Here is a 20,494-nt window from a genome sequence, read left to right on the forward strand (position 1 = left end):
ATTTAACTCTGGCGGTCGTTAACACCCAGGATCTGTAGTGTCTGGGTTGTGTGTGTCACAGACACTACACAGTACACATCGATGGAAGGATAATACAATAATGATTTGAACATAACCGCCGAGCTACAGCTAGACCTTAACGTTGTGGACGATCCAGCCTAAGTCTGCAGACGAGAGGGAAATGTGCGCCGGCATAAAGACCTCTCCCTGTCAACTAAATGGCCAGTTGAGCGGCCATATGGTTGCACTGACATTATCTCTGGGTAATTAATATGGCATCTCGCCTGGCATCTGGTGGCATTAATCTAGCTGGGAGCACTTCATCTCCCAATGTGGGCACACACTGCTTCAGGGCCCACCGTGAATGATCACTGCCCGCTGGAACCAGGACGCACGCCAGTCAATTGTCTGCTGCTGCTGCTGCTGGGATTTTCTGTCTATTAGCAGACACTGTTGGGATTGCTAGTTGTTCAGTGTGTTTTTTTTTTGTCTGCATTTGTATTATTTGATTTCTATATACCATCCAATTTCAGTTAATACATCTCTGCTAAGGGCGTGTTCGGACGGATTAAATCAATCGGCACAAATTGCCTAGGATGTCATCGGACGCCACCTTATTGTTATAATGCGATCCAGCATCGCAAATATTATATTTACCAGTTCTTGGTTCTCCATCACTGTGTTGTGACATCCCTTCGTCCAGACTGTCTTTAGCGACGATCTTTAGCTGAGTTCAATAAAAAGAAACCTGCGACCTCGTTTTAGCACTACAATATTTAGAGAGTCCCCCGGAAACGATTATTATTTCTGGTTCATAAAATCAGCTGGAAAGGGAAAGGCTCTTGTTATGAATGGTGGTCTATGAGCGGCAGGCTGTGGCTTTTTGTGACACACATTTGACGGGGAGCAAGTTAAAGCACAGCAATGTTCAATTGGCTTAGTGTTGGTTGTTCTGCTTGATAAAATGTGTTTTTATTTTATCACACAAACTTCTCTTAGAAATAATTGTGGTTTTCAGTTTTCATGGACCAAACACAATGTTGTCACCTTATTGAATTATTGAGTCAGATTTGACAACAGATTATTGTTGTTGTAACATGAAACATGTTATAGTTATATATTTATTTACACACACTGTGCCGCGTTTGTGTGTTTTCATTGTATCTTTGATACAGAACAATAGTGATTTATTAATGGCATATATAGAAGCCGTCTCTCGTTCATGGTCTTTCTCTGTTGACTCCATTTACACATTTACACAGTTTGATCAAGCACAGCTTAGTGTACGACGTGTCGATGAATGAATTAGCAGCACACCTTTTTTCTTTTTTCTTCTGAAAGCCTCTTATTCGTGTGTGTGTGTGTGTGTGTGTGTGTGTGTGTGTGTGTGTGTGTGTGTGTGTGTGTGTGTGTGTGTGTGTGTGTGTGTGTGTGTGTGTGTGTGTGTGTGTGTGTGTGTGTGTGTGTGTGTGTGTGTGTGTGTGTGTGTGTGTGTGTGTGTGTGTGTGTGTGTGTGTGTGTGTGTGTGTAACCGTGTGAACGCTCATCCGAGTGAACGATGAGTGACGCCAAAGGGTCCAGATGTCTATCTCTGTATGTATCTGTATTCAGTTTACTTTAAGGTACAGTTTAGGTGTTTGGCACCTGAGCAACTTAACAGTGCGAGATCAGAATAAGCATGAACTCAAGAACCAATGAGACAATACCATTTTTAAACATTTGTCTCAAGAAAGAAACATGAGAACAAGTGGCCCAGATCTAAACTCGGCAACAAAAGTTCGGAAACTTAACTTTGGTCCATTATTTCTGGACTATAATACTACCAATTGATATTGTATATTACATCATTACATCATGGTTTATCAGTGACCTTTACAACGAGGTATAGCTTTTCCCACTATACAGCAACCCTTGCAGGTTCGCAGGATCGAGCCCCCCCGCCCCCAAAACAATAAATAAATAAATAACGTAACTGTTTAGAAATACTTTTCAGTTGCACAGGAAAGCCAACTCTGTCTTGTTGTTATACAGCCAAACCATGAAAGAGCTGTTGTTCAGCAATATACCAGCAGCATTTTTAATGCCACTAGAGGAAGGAGATGATAACTGTACAAAAGCAGAACCGAGTTAGAAGTTTGAGCTGGGAAAAGATCACAATGGCTTCATGCACTGCAGGGCAAAACAATGTTCCCTATAGAAGGTTACACAGTGCATGTAGCAATGAAATAGACCAAAGCATAAAAAGACGCCAAAACCAAAGCATAAATGACGACTTCACGCCCCATGAGCTGGCTGACACGGTGTAAAGGGCGGGAACAGAGCGCCGCCATCCCTTTAACTCTTTAAGACCGGAAACGCATCTGTCACCTTAGCTTTTAACCACTTTAACCATTATTTAAAAAATAATAATTAAACTTGTAGATCTGCTATTTTTGAAAAATTGAAAAATCTTTGAATATATATTCTTTCACAGTGAGTGTTTTTAACTCATATTTGCTTCTGGTGGGGTCCCTGGAATAACATATTTTCAGATCCGCGGCCAAATACAGATAATTGTGTGGGTCCTTAGTTGACATGAAAACGTTTGAGCACCAGTGCACCATTTTTCGGTAAATCTGGTCTCGGGTCTAAATGGGTTAACATGGAGACAGAACTGACGGAGCAGCTTGTGTTGATCACGAGACGGGCTGTCATCCCTCCATCATGGAGGGAGTTGCGACGTCACTAGCTGCCATCACAAAAACAAGACTCTTTGAGTGTAATAACCCTTAGGAAAAGTTACTAGGTGCAGTGCTGTGAACAAAGCAGCAGCTAATGTCGATATGGAGCTTGGCCTTGTGGCTTGCTGTATGCATGTAGCTGCGTGAGCTGTGCCGTGATTGCTCTACTTAAGCGGTGACTACTATTGGCACAGCATTGTCTTTGTGGAGACCAACAGACAAACGCTGTTCTTGACGGTCTCCATGGGCAGGAAAGAACAGCAACAGCCACAACATACTTCTCCTGGGTTGTTTGATAGCTTACAGTAGTATATTTTACAGGTTCTGGGTTTGTTTCCATAATTGTGCTCCGGCTCAGTTTCAGATAATGGTTCTCAGAAACTAATTTAGGCCCTAGCTACTCAGGAGGTGGTACTAACCCTGATTTCTGGGCACCCAGAATTCAGAACTTATACTTCCAAAATAGCAATTAAAAAATAGATAAAATATCAGATGTACCAGCTCAGATAAAAAAAGCCAAAAAAAAAAAACGTCTTTTGTAATGTACACATTTCTCCACCCATTCGGAATGGATTGGAAAAGGTCCCCATGTGTGTGAAAACAAGAGAAATGTTATGGTTCCCCCAACTGCTCTCAGGGTCTCACACCACACAGTTGTGCCGGTCACTGTTTTTGGGTGAATCACTGGCTGCTATTGTCCCCCTCAGTTGGACCCCCGTGGGCAGCTATTGTGTCTTCTGGCACAGCAGGGATGCCCGGAGATCTGCGGTCCACACTCTTCTCGGCTCGCCCTCTTGCGCTCTCTCTCTCTCCTCTATGCACACACACACACACACACACACACACACACTCACACACTACTAGTGGTCCTTGTGATGCTGCCCTTCCTGACCCCCTCCAATCCCAACCTGCCCCACCTGCAGTTTTCAACCCACCGATATTCACTTCAATGGAAGTCACGATTCATTCATAAATGTAACCTGGGCCCAGCCCGCCTGCAGTACCAGGTTTTGACCAGTAGGGAGACGACTTCAACGTTGCCCAGCCATTCTGGGGACTTGGTGCACCCACACATAGACTGTCCATTCCTCCCTATCCTCCTATATTCACACTGGAAGAAGCGAAAGATACAAAGAGATGAAAAGCTACACAGCGTTATTTGTAGCTTTGTATCTTTGTAGCTGAAGTTGAAACCAGCTGTTGTAGCTTTTGCAGCAGCTACAAACGGCGGATGCACTCTATTGACACTGAGGCTGGTCCTATTACCATCACATCTGATGTGTGATTTCTTTAATCAACATTTCATAGCTGCTGGAAATCTTTTGAAAGATCTGATCCCTCCCCTGCAGGAGGTGTATCTGCACTTGACTCTAGCACACCCATTATGTGTTATATCTGTAAGTACCTTGTTGTCTATGTCGTGTATGTAAAATCATTGTTCCTTTTCGTACACGGGGCACCATTGAAAAAGAGACCTTGGACCTTGGACCTTGGAAACAAAGGTTTCAATCAATCAATGTTGCTGGCTTCCATTGAAAATGAACGGTAGACTGTATATTTGCATCTGCCCGTGTGCATGCAACATATTTCTCAGCATGCATCATAATATGCTGAATAGCGAAAATAGTCGATCACAACTCGTCGCATTGTGTTGTGAGCTTCCTTTTTATTTGACCTTTTTTACCATTACACCCTAACATGGACATATCTGTGACACACATTACACCCTAACATGGACATATCTGTGACACACATTACACCCTAACATGGACATATCTGTGACACACATGCCACCGCGTGTCACAATGCTTCTGACTCGTCCACTCCCAGATATCCGGGAACGAAGGCGTCGCATTAACGCGGGCTCCATTTTCCATTATAATTAGAGTTGCCTATGTAATTGGTGTAATTGGTCACTAGTGTGTCCTCCCAGAGACAAACTCTGCAGCTCCATACCGCTAGCCTGCTATTGACAAGACCACGCTGTAACAAGGGTTGAGGGCCCCAGTAATGGACTGTGATTGAACACCTTGTGCTCAGGTCCCCGTTCTCTATGCCTCATTAACTCTGGCAGGTGCTGGGCTCCACACACACACACACACACACAGCATCTAGATTTCAAACTGCACGTGAAGACCCGTGAGTGTCCAGGCACGGATTCACGTGCCACACCCTTGAACAGTTTGAATGGGTTTTGTTCGGTTTCTTGCCGCGAATGTACGTGCGAGCAACTTTTCTGCGCTCGCGTCAAAGGAGGGCTTTTGATGATATTAGACTCGCGGAAATAGAATTGTGTAACTTAAATAAAGGAAATGTCACAGCTGAGTGCACACAACGTTTATGCCAATTTGTTTTTGTGTCCTGTGCAAAGGTTGAGAGTAAGGGCTGCATGCCAATGTTCATGTAACTAATGAAGCCTCTTTTTAATACTGTGCCATGACATCACACACCGCGATACATGAGCTGATGTTCTAGTTTGGCAATTTTTGCAACATTTGGAGACAATGTGTTAATTTGAGTGGTGCAACCACTCCAAGGAACAGCAATGTCCGTGTTCACCTATGTGTTGGTTCACCTATGTGATGTTAATGAGCACCAGTAGGGGTGCTGTTTTGCCAGAAACAGAGAGACAGTGCTGCACTGCCTGCTAATGAGAGAGAGAGAGAGAGAGAGAGAGAGAGGAGGGGGGGGGGGGGGCGTGGGGAGAGAGAGAGAGGGGAGTTGCACCACTCAGTTCACACGGGTGTGATTTTTTTTAGGTTTCGCACACATTTGTGTGTGTGTGTACCGTAGATTAGACTTATGTGTTTTAGTGCCTCTTCAAGCTACAGTAGCTTGTGTGCATAAGGATTAGTGCAGCGATGCTTCACCAATGGCCCAGAGGAGCATCAACAGTCATAAGCACAGTGCCACTGTGATTATCATGATGCTCTAAACATAAATTGGCAGTATTTGCATCACTGGGTTTTGACTGGATCAGTAATATATATCCTGCTACCCTAATAGACAGGGGTGCATAAGTACATGGCCGTTTATCTGCCTTTATCCGTACTCTTTCTCCGACCGAACCACACTTTTACCACACATCTCTCTATGCAAAATAAAATCTGCACACTCCCAGAATACATATAGGCTAATTGCATTCACAAAAAATGTCTTATTTACTTTACAAATATTACTTTTGTGAAACACGCTGTTGTTGCGCAAGCTCAACAGCCTACGTCAAAATCGTCATGTTGGGGCCAGACTGGCCAGTCCTTCACAGTGACACGCGTTACATGAACCGTGTGTGTGTGTGTGTGTGTGTGTGTGTGTGTGTGTGTGTGTGTGTGTGTGTGTGTGTGTGTGTGTGTGTGTGTGTGTGTGTGTGTGTGTGTGTGTGTGTGTGTGTGTGTGTGTGTGTGTGTGTGTGTGTGTGTGTGTGTGTGTGTGTGTGTGTCGCCCTCCAGCCGCAATTGCGAGCTAATAACTGTCATTGTGCTGGGTGTGGTCAGGGTGCTTAAGTGGGCAGCTTAGCTACTGTAAATAGCCTATTTATTTGTTTGTAAAAATGTCAATAATAAAATATATATACTTTTATATTTAGCAATTTTGGAATCCATGTAATAACAATACTAATAATAATAATCATAATAATAACAATAAGCTTCTTTGTAAACTCACTCATTTACAATCAAGCTCACATCAGAACAATAATCCATGTAATAATAACAATAATAACAACAACACTAATAACAGTACAGTACAGTACAGTAGACAACATTACAGTACAGTGCAATACTAAGGAGTGCAGTACAATACTAAGGAGTGCAGTACAGTACAAAGGGGTACAGTACAGCACTCGCATCGCCCTCCCGCTATTGCCTTCTTCCCATTTGCCATGCATCGAGGATGTGCTAGGATGAGCGGGCCGCAGGCCCGCGAAATTCTAGTATATATAATACAGCAGTTTACTAAATGGTCATGGTATCAGGCTGCTGTCTGTCTCTTTGTTCAGGTACAGTGATGCAATACATGTGTGTGTGTGTGTGTGTGTGTGTGTGTGTGTGTGTGTGTGTGTGTATTGCGTGGTCTCGTTTCCTCCAGCTCGGTCTGAATGCATTGTGAATAGACAACATTCATCGATTGAATTTCTTTACCTTTAATGATCTTGCAGCGGTCATTTTGTTTCAACTTCACGCAGCAGATGGCTGCTCAGGTGGTCAAGATGAGCGCACAGGACGTGCACAGTTCGTTAGATGTTTAGTGTCTTGCTCGAGGACATTTCGAACTGGTGACTTTTCGATTCTTAGGCGGCCGCTCTACCTAGTGGTTTCGGATGTTATCAGACGATTTAATAGCTGTCATCAGCCCGTATCAAGACCATGCAATGGAGCCAGTATGGTCATTTCCTACATATTGACGTGGTTGTCAACCATGGTCCGCCGTCATGTTGGTCGCGTTGTCCGACTACTAACCCGCTATTACTAACCCTAGCCCTAAATCTAACCCTAACTAACCTAACCCTAACTTCAGTCTTAACCGGCCACGTAAGTAAACATAAGGCAAATTTGTTGTATAGAGCAGTTTCACAATGTTTTCGCTTTGGTGGCTGTAATTTCACCTCCGTGTTTCCTATAGTCGCCTACTCACGGTAGGCAGCATGTAGGAAATGCCCATATCGCTCCATTGCATGGTCTGATAAGGAACATTGGTGATTATCGGTTGATAACATTCGATGCGGCTGCTCTACCCACTCAGCTACTGCTACCTTAACACAATAACACCCCAAACCCAACTCTTTGCCCTGAAAACAAGCCATTAATAACACCCTCACTCCTGTAAATAGCTGGCTGCAACGGTTTGCTCACACATGTGGCGTGAGTGACTCGGGAGGTAGATAGAGGTCACCTAAACGGTTTGAACTCCGGTTGTGTCCTTATGCAGGACCCTGAACCTTTAACTGCTCCCGATGATTGATTGATTGCTTGATTGAAACCTTTATTTATTCTCGAAGATCATTGAGGTTCACCCTCATTTGAAATGCTGTAGAGATTACACACAACATCGACAATTAGGATATATGATATACATATTAAGATATAAAACACAGAAACAGTGAAATAAAGCAACGGAAAGTGAAGTTAAAAACAATTACATGAGATTTAAAAGCTGGTTATTAAATTGTCCATAGGATATTGGGGTAGGCTATTCCTTTTTAGTGTTGTAGAGTGTTCCATGAAATGGGAGCATGGAAGCAGAAAGCAGATTTTCCCAGTTCAGACTGTACAGATGGGACCTCTAGTGTAAGCCAGTCACTTAAGATGGTCTGACGAGTGCTTCTTTATCAGCAACGTGATGTAGAGTGGTAGCTGCCCATCAATAGCCTTACAAATAAACTGGTGCCGGTGCCTAGATCAGGCAGGTGTGTGACTAGCCTGGCTTCTCCACCATTAGAAAGCACTTTGGATAGAGATGCTCTACAAATGCAGGCCAGTCACCATTTAAACTTGCGTGAACATTATATAGTACACTTAGTTAGGATGCGGTGTTAAAAGTTGTTTTATTGCCGGCCATTTAGAAACATCATTTCTCTGTCATCTGGGAGACCTAAAGTGATTCAGCCATCGCTTTGTAAAATAGCAAAATGTGCAAGAAAGAAACCCAGTCGAGGGCTGTCGGAGGCAGAGAACAGTTCAACCCTAATAGCTGATCTACAAGTTCACAACGCATCGCAACGTGACACGTTATCAGCTTGCAGGTCTGCCATTTTCGAAACATTTGGAAAAATCTGGAACAATTGTAACAATTTTCTTTTTTTTAACAACGCAAATCATCTATTATGGGGTCTGGCCAAACACATCAATTCAGGGTCCTTGACATGCAATATGTTTGAGAGCTTTACATTTACCACCCCTGCTTTGTAACACGATGAAAAGTTGCATGCGTGTGTGTATTCTTTGAGGGGCGCTAGCCCCTCCTATGTCCAGCTTTGAGGGTTTGTGTAAACACTTCACACATGCATAATGACGAAGCGGCGGTTAGCCAAACGAAGAGAGGCGCCTTTGCGTGAGACCTGCCTTCCAATGGACTCCACCTGTAGGCAGGAGGAGGCTCAATGTGTCTCCTTTCCAGCCAGGCCATTTCTCTCCCTTCCCCCGGCTGGCCCCTCTACCCATCCGGCCACTGTCACCTCCCATTGGGGAGTATTGCTCTCCATTACCGTGCTCCATCCGTCCCCCACTTAAATAACAGCAGCCCTGCCACTCCAGGGCCATTAAGACGCTGCCGCCACGTTGCCTGGACACACACACACACACACACACACACACACACACACTTGTACTGTGCCCTGGCCATTATAAATAGATGGGGGGGAGATTGAGAGAGAGAAGAGGGTTGGTTAGAGGGAGGTAAATTATTCCAAAACATCCAAACAGGATTGAGACTAAGCACTGGCTCCCTCCTCCTCACTGCCTCCCTCCTCGCTCTCCCTCTCATTCCCCTCGTCTGCCCACTAGTTCCAGGTGTCACTTTAGGCCGACTCAATTTTACACTGTAATGGACCTCCCAGGTCAACTCCTTTCTTTCTTTTTCTTTTTTTTTTATCTCTGCTACTCTCTTCATCTATCAAGCCTCCCACCTAGCCAACACCGCCAGCCCCATCACCATCACCCGCTGCCAGCCTCACTCAACCTTCCTGCAGCCCAGCACAGCACAGATACATTAAAACACACACACACCGGTGAATGGCCGACACTTTGCAGTGCCTAATTCAGTCCAACAGTAATCAGGGGGGGTGCTGGCGTACTACAGGCTCTGAACACTGTGGGTTGCTGGATTTATTCTGTTGTTTTTTTCCCGGCGTGGGTCCCATTTTCCCCCGACCGGTGCTGATGGTCTCTCTAGCACCGTCCACATTTTGTTGCGCAATCGTCGTCGTGTATTGACTGCCGCTGCATGCTTGCCTCTCGCCGCAATGACAATTCTGGCTACAGTATATAGCCTACCCTACGTGCACCACTGGCACTGGGTAGGAAGTGAGTCCTCTAGAAGAGGGTCTGTTTGTCTTTGTGTGTGTCGGTGTCTCTCCGTGGCTAATTTCATTGGATCGATCAGTGGCGAATATCTTGTGCGCACTGCCTCGGGCCTTGAATAATTTTCACATGGTGGATTTTTCATCTTCAACCGCTTATTCGTAGTCGGTCGCAGGGGCAGCTCCACCAGAGAGCTCCAGACTTCCCAACAGTAGTAACGTTCCAAAGCCAGTGAGTCAATGTAGGACATGCCTCGAGGAACTCCCTAGGGAGACGCTCAAGAGGCATCCTAACCAGATTCCCGAACCACCTAAGCTGACTCCTTTCCAGGCGAAGAAGCAACGAGATGCCAGCCACCTTTCGGAGAACTCTTTTTGGCTGCTTGTATTCGCGACCTTATTCTTTCGGTCATGACCCACACTTCATGACCATAGGTGAGAGTAGGAACGAAGATTGCTCGGTAGACAGAGAGCTTTGCCTTCTGGCTCGGCTCTCTTTTTGTCACAACGTCTGCAATACCGCCCCTGCCGCTCTGATACTCCGTCCTCCCCTCACTCAAGACCCAGAGAGACTTATACTCCTTCAGCTGATTGCCTGAGCATGGAATGTGATGTATGATAATAATAGCGCCCCTCACTTCTCACAGGTGTGAATTCTCTGTTATTTCAGTTGCAGTTTTAGACCAATGACGTGAATTTAAAATGTTGGGGAAAAATGTGTATAAAGAAAGAACGCTATTTGAGTTCTTCAATGTACCATTGTGCGATTGTGAAAAATAATTCAAGTTGTTAAAAGATATGTCTGTATAGGTATACAGTATTATACCTTTAGCAGTAGACCCTTTTCCCATCTTCTATAGGCCTTACAGACCAATAACAACATGCCCCCCCCCCCATCTCCACAAAGGACTATTTTTCTCTGCTCTTGAGAAAGATAATTGAATATGACCTATGCATGCCCCTAGTGGTGTGTGTGTGTGCGCGTGCACGCGTGTGTTTACCGTGTTGTCGAGAATGCAGCCGACAAATGACTGATGGCTTTCAGGCCAGTGCATTATCCAATACAGTGGACAAGCTATAGCATTCTCTGCTATTAGAATACGGCATATACCGGAGTTTACGCCTAGGGAGGCGAAGGCCAGTGCTAAAGACATGTCAATGCAGTGTATTGTAATGTAGCGTGTGGGAGTGTGTGAAAGGCCTGCTAACCTTTTACATTCTTAACTGTTGTTTATTCCATTCTTTATGCAACTCCAGTTCTCACTCTCCCGTTCCCCTAACCCCCAGTGTGTGTGTGTGTGTGTGTGTGTGTGTGTGTGTCTCTCTCTCTCTCTCTCTCTCTCTCTCTCTCTCTCGCTCTCGCTCTCTGTCTCTCTCTCTCTCTCGCTGTCTCTATACCGCTCTTCCACCCTACTTAGGCCATGCTCATTTCACATCTTCTCCAAACTTTCAAGACCATAAATTGGCACAGTGCTTTGCCTGCTTCTCATGCTGTTATCCCCCCCCCCCCCCTCACTAAGATACTTGAAATATTGTGTATGTGTGAAAGATATGTGATGGAGGGGAGCGTAGCAGTGAAGAGAGAGAAATGAGAGGCGTGCTTGTCAATCAAAGCCACTTAAGTGCCTCCAGACTGGAGGGATTCCAAAGACTATCGACCCCAATCAATGCCCCCCCCCCCCCCCCCCTCACCACTGTCTCATTGATAAAAGGAGAAAGGAGAGGAAAAGGCGGTTGGCCAAACAGAAAAAAACTGTGAAGCGAGAGCGAAGGCTTGTCAGTATTTATTTGCACAGAAACGTTGTTGCCGTCTCCAAAATGTTCTCTGTCTGTCTGCCTATAGCTGCGTCCTCTCCAATGCGCTCACAAACGATCGCTTGATCTTGTTATTCTCCGTTCCCTCATGCCGACTCGCTCTCTCGTCGTGTTCCGCCTCTTGTAATTCCTCTCCTATAATGCCCACGATTGATAATTTGTCGCGCACCAGTGTGAAAATGGCCGATCTGCAAGCGCACGTCGCATCGCAAGCTTGACGACTCGCTGTTTTCACCAGGGGGGTGGAGGGGGGGGGGGGGGGACACTGGAGGCGCCGCTGGTGCGCAACAAAGTATCAATCAAGCGTTGCGCTTTCGCCACTCCCATCTCTCTCCTCCTGGCACGGGGTGTTGTGGTGGTGGTGGTGGTGGTGCGGCGGAGACAGTGATTGATCAGGCTCGGAGGCTGTCAGTGGACCCTCCTCCTCGTCCTCGCACTGGTTATGAACATGAGGCCGGGCCGCTCTTCATAGATTTTTAAATTAGTGTCAGCTTTACCCCAAAGATGTGTTATTGACTGATGAAATAGAAACTGAGCACCAAACACTCAGTCCTTCCCCAGAGTTTTCCTCAGCCTGGTAATTGAAAAAGTGCTGTGTGTGTGTGTGTGTGTGTGTGTGTGTGTGTGTGTGTGTGTGTGTGTGTGTGTGTGTGTGTGTGTGTGTGTGTGTGTGTGTGTGTGTGTGTGTGTGTGTGTGTGTGTGTGTGTGTGTGTGTGTGTGTGTGTGTGTGTGTGTGTGTGTGTGTGTGTGTGTGTGTGTGTGTGTGTGTGTGTGTGTGTGTGTGTGTGTGTCTGAGCAAAACCCCCGCGTGTGGCTCTTTATCTCAGCTGGAGAAAAATGCACAGAGCGTTCTGGGCTGGAGATTCAATTGAAGTACAGAACAGGAGATCTTTATCGTTCCACTTCGCTCCGTGAAACACGAGCTCTGTGCGCACCTTTAATCCCACAAATAAAGCACTTTTCCACCGGAGCCTATGGAACCGGGCAAAAAAAAGCAGGCGAGAAAAGTGCCTTTGACCCCCCTGCACAAATCCTGCCATTGTGACGCCTCCCATGCGGCCATGCACATCTCAATCACCCTCACGTTCTTCACACAATCTTCAGTGTGCTCCATGTCGGAACAAAGCTGGCGGTATACAATGGTGCCTTGACACTGACCTTCAGAGGATTTAGGCTGGCCTTCGCAGTTAGTGCGAGTGCCAGGATTTCACCTGAGAATGGTATTGTGCTCTTTGTGACAAAGCTGGGAAGCGATCATTGTTGCTAGTTGATACTGTAACCGTCCTCATGTTGGCAATCTGTTCTGACAAGTCCGAGGAGCAATCTCCCAGCTTTCCTTGCTCAGAACTGTGTTGGAAACAATTATCCACTTGAACCTCAGCATCACATTATTTTATTTATGTATTTATTTTGGGGGGGGGGCATTCACTGCATTAGGTTTAGAAACAGACATAGAATGAACACTGCATTAGGTTATGAACACTGCATTAGGTTTAGAACTCACCAGACATAGAATGAACACTGCATTAGGTTATGAACACTGCATTAGGTTTAGAACTCACCAGACATAGAATGAACACTGCATTAGGTTATGAACACTGCATTAGGTTTAGAACTCACCAGACATAGAATGAACACTGCATTAGGTTATGAACACTGCATTAGGTTTAGAACTCACCAGACATAGAATGAACACTGCATTAGGTTATGAACACTGCATTAGGTTTAGAACTCACCAGACAGAGAATGAACACTGCATTAGGTTATGAACACTGCATTAGGTTTAGAACTCACCAGACATAGAATGAACACTGCATTAGGTTATGAACACTGCATTAGGTTTAGAACTCACCAGACATAGAATGAACACTGCATTAGGTTATGAACACTGCATTAGGTTTAGAACTCACCAGACATAGAATGAACACTGCATTAGGTTATGAACACTGCATTAGGTTTAGAACTCACCAGACATAGAATGAACACTGCATTAGGTTATGAACACTGCATTAGGTTTAGAACTCACCAGACATAGAATGAACACTGCATTAGGTTATGAACACTGCATTAGGTTTAGAACTCACCAGACAGAGAATGAACACTGCATTAGGTTATGAACACTGCATTAGGTTTAGAACTCACCAGACAGAGAATGAACACTGCATTAGGTTATGAACACTGCATTAGGTTTAGAACTCACCAGACATAGAATGAACACTGCATTAGGTTTGCAAATACAAATGTTGGCAATCGTTAAATAATTGTAGATGCACTATGGAATTCACTGTTTGTATGTTCAAATCAAATGTTTTGTTGGGTTATTGATTATGTATTCATTATTTGCCCTGGGCGAGGGGAGTGATACAAGGACAGAGAGGTTTATAGTACATATCATGGGTCCATTTGGTTCCATGTGTACACACTCAGATTTAAATTAACACGGAGGACTTCACAGTGTAGATTGGGGTCCCAGAGAGAAATAAAAATATATCAAACTGGGGTTCAAATTGAACTGATTAACCCATTCTGAACGGGCACCCATTTTGGTGTCAGCATCATGTTATGCTTTAGCTATTGAAAAATAGCAGATCTACAAGCTCATATCGCGCCACCGAGTGGCGCGATACGAGCTTGTAGGTCTGCTATTTTTTGAAAAATCGAAGAACGACTGACATTTTTAGAATCTGATCTCAGGTCAGAATGGGTTAATCAGACCAGTGTGTGTCCAGTGGAAACCTCGTGTGAATCTGATCTCAGGTCAGAATGGGTTAAGACCCGTGGACGATTATACAAATGCCTTCTAAATCAGTAGGTTTCAAACCTTTTGCCAACGACCCCCAAAATGATCTGTCCGCGGACATAGATAGCATATTATGTAGACCTAGCATTCTATAGTCTGTGTTTAATTCTAGTTTCACTGTACAGATATTCTACTGCTAGACGGATGTTAAGTTCTTATCTTGCTTATGATCCTTGATGACTATCTCTATGCATTCGAGTATTACCTTGTGTTGTTCTTGCTTACTGTCACGCTGGACAAAAAAAGGGCGCCTGCTAAAGGCCTACATGGTAAAACTGTGTGCCGTTTTTCCTCCTTCCTGAAGGTACGGACATGGCCATCTTCTGCCTGCTGTGCGGGAAGCGCTTCCAGTCCCAGCCGGCGCTGCAGCAGCACATGGAGGTCCATGCCGGCGTGCGCAGCTACATCTGCAGCGAGTGCAACCGCACCTTCCCCAGCCACACCGCACTCAAACGCCATCTGCGCTCGCACACTGGTAAGCTGCGGCCCCCTTTTTGCACCTGTTGGAAGTACTGTAAGCTGAAAGAGGGGTTCAAACATCATGGCAAATCATTGAACACGATTATGATCCAGCAGGGTATTAATGTTGGTATAGTGGTTTTCAACCAGTGGTCCGGGACCACCAGTGGTCCTTGAGGGGGTTCCAGGTGGTCCCCAGATAGAAAGTTGGTGATCAAATAGACCATTACAGATCTTGTACTCTTGTGTAAAATTATGATTTTACACTCAAGAGTTAAGTTATTGTTAAACATCTGCATTAGTCTACACAATTAGAGAATGTAAAATATATTTTTTTGATCATCGTCTGCCTGTTATCTCTCCTATGGTACCAACATCAATACAGCATGGAATTGTGGACAAACAACAAAATATTCTTTAGTTTTGGATCTGCGAGGCTAAATCATCAAATAAATGGTGGTCTGTGGCTCAAATGCTATGAGCTGTGATATGAAAATGGTTGAAACTCACTGATGTAGTATATCGTCACTGTCGGGCAGAAAACTGTCCAAACCTTTTTTTTGTGCTTGATCATACTACAATGTCAAACAAAAGGCTCAAAACTAGCAGATCCAGAAGCTTGTTGATCTGCTACTTTTTCGATTATTTATTTGAATCCTGAAAAGTAACAGTTTTGGACATATGTGGTTTCCACCTGCCAAAGGCTATAGACAAAATAAATCTACAGCCAAATTAATGAGATATCCACACACAACTGGGTATATCCAGTTGTGTAGTGGTATCTGCAGAAGTGAGTATACTTGTGCCATAAAGAAACAGCACCCTTGTGTTACAAAGTCTGACATGAACTCTGCTGACAAAAAAATATATTTTTTCCAAGGTTGTCGCTCATATTGGCAGTGTTTACAAAACCAAACCAAACAAAAGACAATGAATCGACTAATTTCTTAGACGTATTTTGTGGGCCAGTACGGTTTGCAAACTCACTTGATTCCTGCTGCAGCTCATGTTTGCTTCATAATTCCCACACAGAAGGGACAATGGTAGTGTTTTGGACTGAATAAATATATATTGTTCAGAATGAGCAACCAAGCAGAATAGAGTTCAGCCACCGCTCATGTGATTATCGATAATTTGTCTCAAATGCTACGTATTTACACTGTATTTTCTGTCCGTGAACAAAAAGTCTAACCATATACATTTACTTTTATTCATTTTCATGCATTTTCTTTACAAGAGTCTTGTTTTTTTGTTTTTTTGTCCATTCAAAACCACTCACAGAGGCTCGGTTCAGAGGCTCATGTTCTTGTCAGTAGAACGTCAAACCGAAAAAAAGGCTCTTCAATATAGTCACCTTTTGTCAGTTTAAAAATGTTTTTGCTCTGCTTTTCTGTCCTCGATTTTTATATATAAAACAATATGTATTCATTCGTAATAACCACATGACCCCTGGTGTCCTCATTCTGGGCATGTGACAATAGGCAAACATTCAGCAAAAATAGCCTTCAAGCTCTTGTGTCGCAACAAGACTCATTGTGAGCTTGTATCGGATATTAATGCTATTTGGTTCAAATTCTCTCGAGATAAAATAAGTATGAGCATGGACCTTTAGCCTTACGAATTCTAAATAATAGTCCCATGCCAGCTCAGTGTACCCTGCTAATTGAGCATTAATTTAATGGCATGCTAAAATACAAATTTGCGTCAATAGCTAATGAGTGAAGGCGTTGAAACATCTCTTCGTGGTATTGCATGAAATGATGAAACCGGAGAAGCTACTGTATGCCATATTGTGATGATATAGCCTAGATATATGTGCTGCTATCTGCAAGCAAATTGTCTTGTAGAGGGAGATGAATCACCAGTGTAATCTACAATAATTTACAGTCTTGTTGATGATTACATTGCTGACAGATCCTTGGACCTCCTAAAATGTAGCTCAGCTCTCTTCATACTGGCATTGTTCGTTCCATAGAAATGTATACCACACATTGTTATTTCTTAAGAGAAGTGCTCTGATGGTGCTTCCTGATATAAAAAATATAAAAAACGACATTGCTCGCTGCAGGTTGTCAGGTCAACATGCCAGTTAATAGGAATGGTATGTGACAAAGCAATTTGCCACCAGAGCCACCGGTCGCTTTGCGTCAAGTATTCAGTAGACATGGATAGTGGATAGAAGGACATTCCCCAACGTCGACTAATGCTGCGACAAAAAAGTTCGTTGGCTACCTTATTTCACTGCAGAAAACTAAATGGAAACTGAATTAACTATACCCTTGGACGCCAGGGGGGGGGGGGGGGGGGGGGGGGGGCGGTAGATGCTTTAGGTAGCAGGCGAATCTGCAACATGAGCGAAGAAGGGGGCTGTCTTTGTTGTTTTGGTGGAAGTGGAACTAATTGGGACCCCGGCTCTGTGGAGGCCCAACCAGGCTCTGTGGAGGCCCAACCAGGCTCTGTGGAGGCCCAACGAGGCTCTGTGGAGGCCCAACGAGGCTCTGTGGAGGCCCAACGAGGCTCTGTGGAGGCCCAACGAGGCTCTGTGGAGGCCCAACGAGGCTCTGTGGAGGCCCAACCAGGCTCTGTGGAGGCCCAACGAGGCTCTGTGGAGGCCCAACGAGGCTCTGTGGAGGCCCAACGAGGCTCTGTGGAGGCCCAACCAGGCTCTGTGGAGGCCCAACGAGGCTCTGTGGAGGCCCAACGAGGCTCTGTGGAGGCCCAACCAGGCTCTGTGGAGGCCCAACCAGGCTCTGTGGAGGCCCAACGAGGCTCTGTGGAGGCCCAACGAGGCTCTGTGGAGGCCCAACGAGGCTCTGTGGAGGCCCAACGAGGCTCTGTGGAGGCCCAACGAGGCTCTGTGGAGGCCCAACGAGGCTCTGTGGAGGCCCAACCAGGCTCTGTGGAGGCCCAACCAGGCTCTGTGGAGGCCCAACCAGGCTCTGTGGAGGCCCAACCAGGCTCTGTGGAGGCCCAACCAGGCTCTACGGAGGCGCAACCAGGCTCTACAGAGGCCCAACCAGGCTCTACAGAGGCCCAACCAGGCTCTACAGAGGCCCAACCAGGCTCTAAGGAAGCCCAAAGAGGCGCTCCAATCAGTGTTTTCATTAGCGGGAGGTTGGATTAATGTTTTTTATGCGCCGATCATGCCTATTTCATCTCATTTTGAGCCTTAATTTCCATAAAGGCAGCGTGCAGTGTGCACACAGGGATTTTGGCCGTTTTTTTTGGTTAGCTAAAAATGCAAAAAAATGCAATATTTATTAAATGCTGGATTGCCAATTAATCAAATCTCGTTCTCTCGGGGGTGGCGACCTGGACAAAGATAGATTAATCTCGTTAGGAAGGAACTAGTGGACAAGAAATCCAGTATAAGTCATTGGTTGGTTGGATGCTGAAAATAGCAGATCTACAAGCTTAGTCATTACGATGGCATCAAGGCCCGCCAAAATACATTTTAGTCGGCTAAATCAAATGTAGATTTAGTCGACTAAAACTAGACACTAAATCATTCCAGGTGACAAAAATGTGACTAAAACTAAATGAAAACTATTGAAGAGACTATGATTAAAACTAAAATCTAAATTTGCTGTCAAATCTGCTGACATCCCTATGATCTCAGAGTGTTTCGTGGAATACGAATCAAACAAACAAACAAAGACCATTCACATTTGACCGTTTTTCTTTTTTTTCCTCCTTTTTTTCCTTCTTTTTGTTCAGTCCAGTAGCCACTTTTGCTCAGGGCTCTGGCTCCGTGCCGAGACGAGGCCGTGTGCTGCTAATAAATGATAAATGATAGCCTGGCAAACACGGCAATTCAGGGCAAAAAAATGCAACCCTCTATAACCATGACAGAATATGAACACATGGAAATGAATCCCGTTTCGTTCACAAGGGACGGACCCCCGCCACCCCACCTCCCTCCCTCTCTCTCTCTCTCTCCCTCCCTTCTCTTCCACTCTCACACACGCTCGCTCGCTCTCTCTCGTTCTCCTTTTTTTCCCTCTCTCTCCCTCCCAGCCGGCTGTCTGCGACCTTAAATAACAGTCTCACTGTCAGAGCCGATTTAGTTCACCGGCTCGCGGATAAATATTTGAAACGAAAGGCGGCGAGATGAGAGCAGCCAGCCCTATTTACAAGCCGGGCGCGCACACACACACCATTAGTGTGTGGTATAGTGGGGGTTAGAGGGAGGGGGGGGGGCTGCTGAGACTAAAGGCGGCTCTGTGTACTGTACACATGAATGCATCTGCTTTGGCAGCAGACATCGGCGAGGACACACGTACCGTCTCCCGTGCACCTGCCCCCCTCCTCCTCTTCCTCACCCCCCATGCCCATCTCCCCTCTCTCTCTCTCTCTCCCTCTCTCTCTCTCTGTCTCTCTCTCTCCCTCTCCCTCTCCCTCGGTCTCACATGCTGCAGCTCCAGACGAGACGACGTGCAGCCTTGTGCCACTTTGAACTCAATCCGTTGGTAGGCGTGTGTTAAATCACAATGAGCCGGCCGTGAAATAGCAATCGCTTAAATATGACGCGAAGGGCTTTTGTTGTGGTGGGGGGGTGTGGGGGCTGGATTATAAAGTCGCACAGCAGCTCCCCCGAAAATAAGTCCCTAATTTTCCCTCCACCAAAACGGAAACGAATGGCGTAAATGGCGCGTCTTAGCATTTTTTTTTCTTCTTTTCTTGTGCTTTGATGTTAATAATATCATTCATACGTTGTGTGTGCTAGCTCGTGTGCTGCGCCCCAGACAGGAACCAGGCAGCTTATCTACCTCAAGGGAGGCACCAAAACTGGACCTGGGCTGTTTTATTTTTTGTTTTTCAGGGGGGGGGCTGCTGGTGTCCTTGTGGGAAACTAGTGTTAGTACCCTTTTCACGCAACAATCACCCCCACTAATCAAAAATGAGTCCTGGCCCTGTAACTTTACCCCCCCTCCCTCTTAAAACATAAGGCTGTAAGCTCCGTACAGATGCCTGCACAATGAAGACGGCTCTCTATGCACAGGCACGATTCCAGATAACCGTTTATTTCACTATATCTGAATTGCCAGCTTAACGCCTGATTTATACTTGTTGCAAGCCGGTGGCTCGCACCCGGAAATATACGATATACAAGCTCACAGCGCGTCGCAGTTGCGAGCTTGTAGATGCTTGTGGACGAGATGCGCTGGCACAACTACGTACAACTCAGGCTTTATCTTTGCATGCAGCCTCGCTGATGCCTCTGACATTGAATCACCGTTTAGGAGGGAAAAAAAACATTTAATGGTGTTTATTTCAGCGTCTTAATCTCGCTTTCTCATTCTCTTAGAGATGGCTGTCGCTCCCCTTCACCCCTCCCCCCCACCCCTCTGTCTCTCCTTCACTCCCACCTTCCTTCAGCATTTTGTCCTTTAATTTTCAATATCACGCTTTTGGTCTATCCGTCCCTTTTCTCTCTTTTCCCGTCTCTCCGCATAACTCGCTGTCCGTCTTTCAAAAACCTTGGTCGTACACGAACAACACACACACACACACACACACAAACAAACAATATGGGAACATAATGACGGCAGTCATGGCACCCCTCTTTCTACACCCGTTCCCTGCTCTGGCGGTTAAAGTAGAAGATGGCCCCAGCCCTCGTTAATATTCTGTTGCTGTGCGCCTGTGTGCGTGTGTGTGTGTGTGTGTGTGTGTGTGTGTGT

The 20,494-nt window shown here is 45.4% G+C and overlaps 1 protein-coding gene across 1 annotated transcript in view; it reads left to right on the forward strand.

Annotated features, from left to right (window-relative positions):
• Positions 1 to 20,494, forward strand: part of zbtb16a (zinc finger and BTB domain containing 16a) — a 149,658-nt gene that overhangs the window by 118,771 nt on the left and 10,393 nt on the right. The window contains exon 5 of the mRNA XM_083765136.1: positions 14,656 to 14,826. Within this exon, the coding sequence (XP_083621262.1) occupies positions 14,656 to 14,826 (171 nt within the window). The remainder of the gene's footprint in view (positions 1 to 14,655; positions 14,827 to 20,494) is intronic.

This window comes from Protomyctophum parallelum, assembly GCF_964188405.1.
Source record: "Protomyctophum parallelum genome assembly, chromosome: 1".
NCBI classification, from domain to species: Eukaryota; Metazoa; Chordata; class Actinopteri; order Myctophiformes; family Myctophidae; genus Protomyctophum; species Protomyctophum parallelum.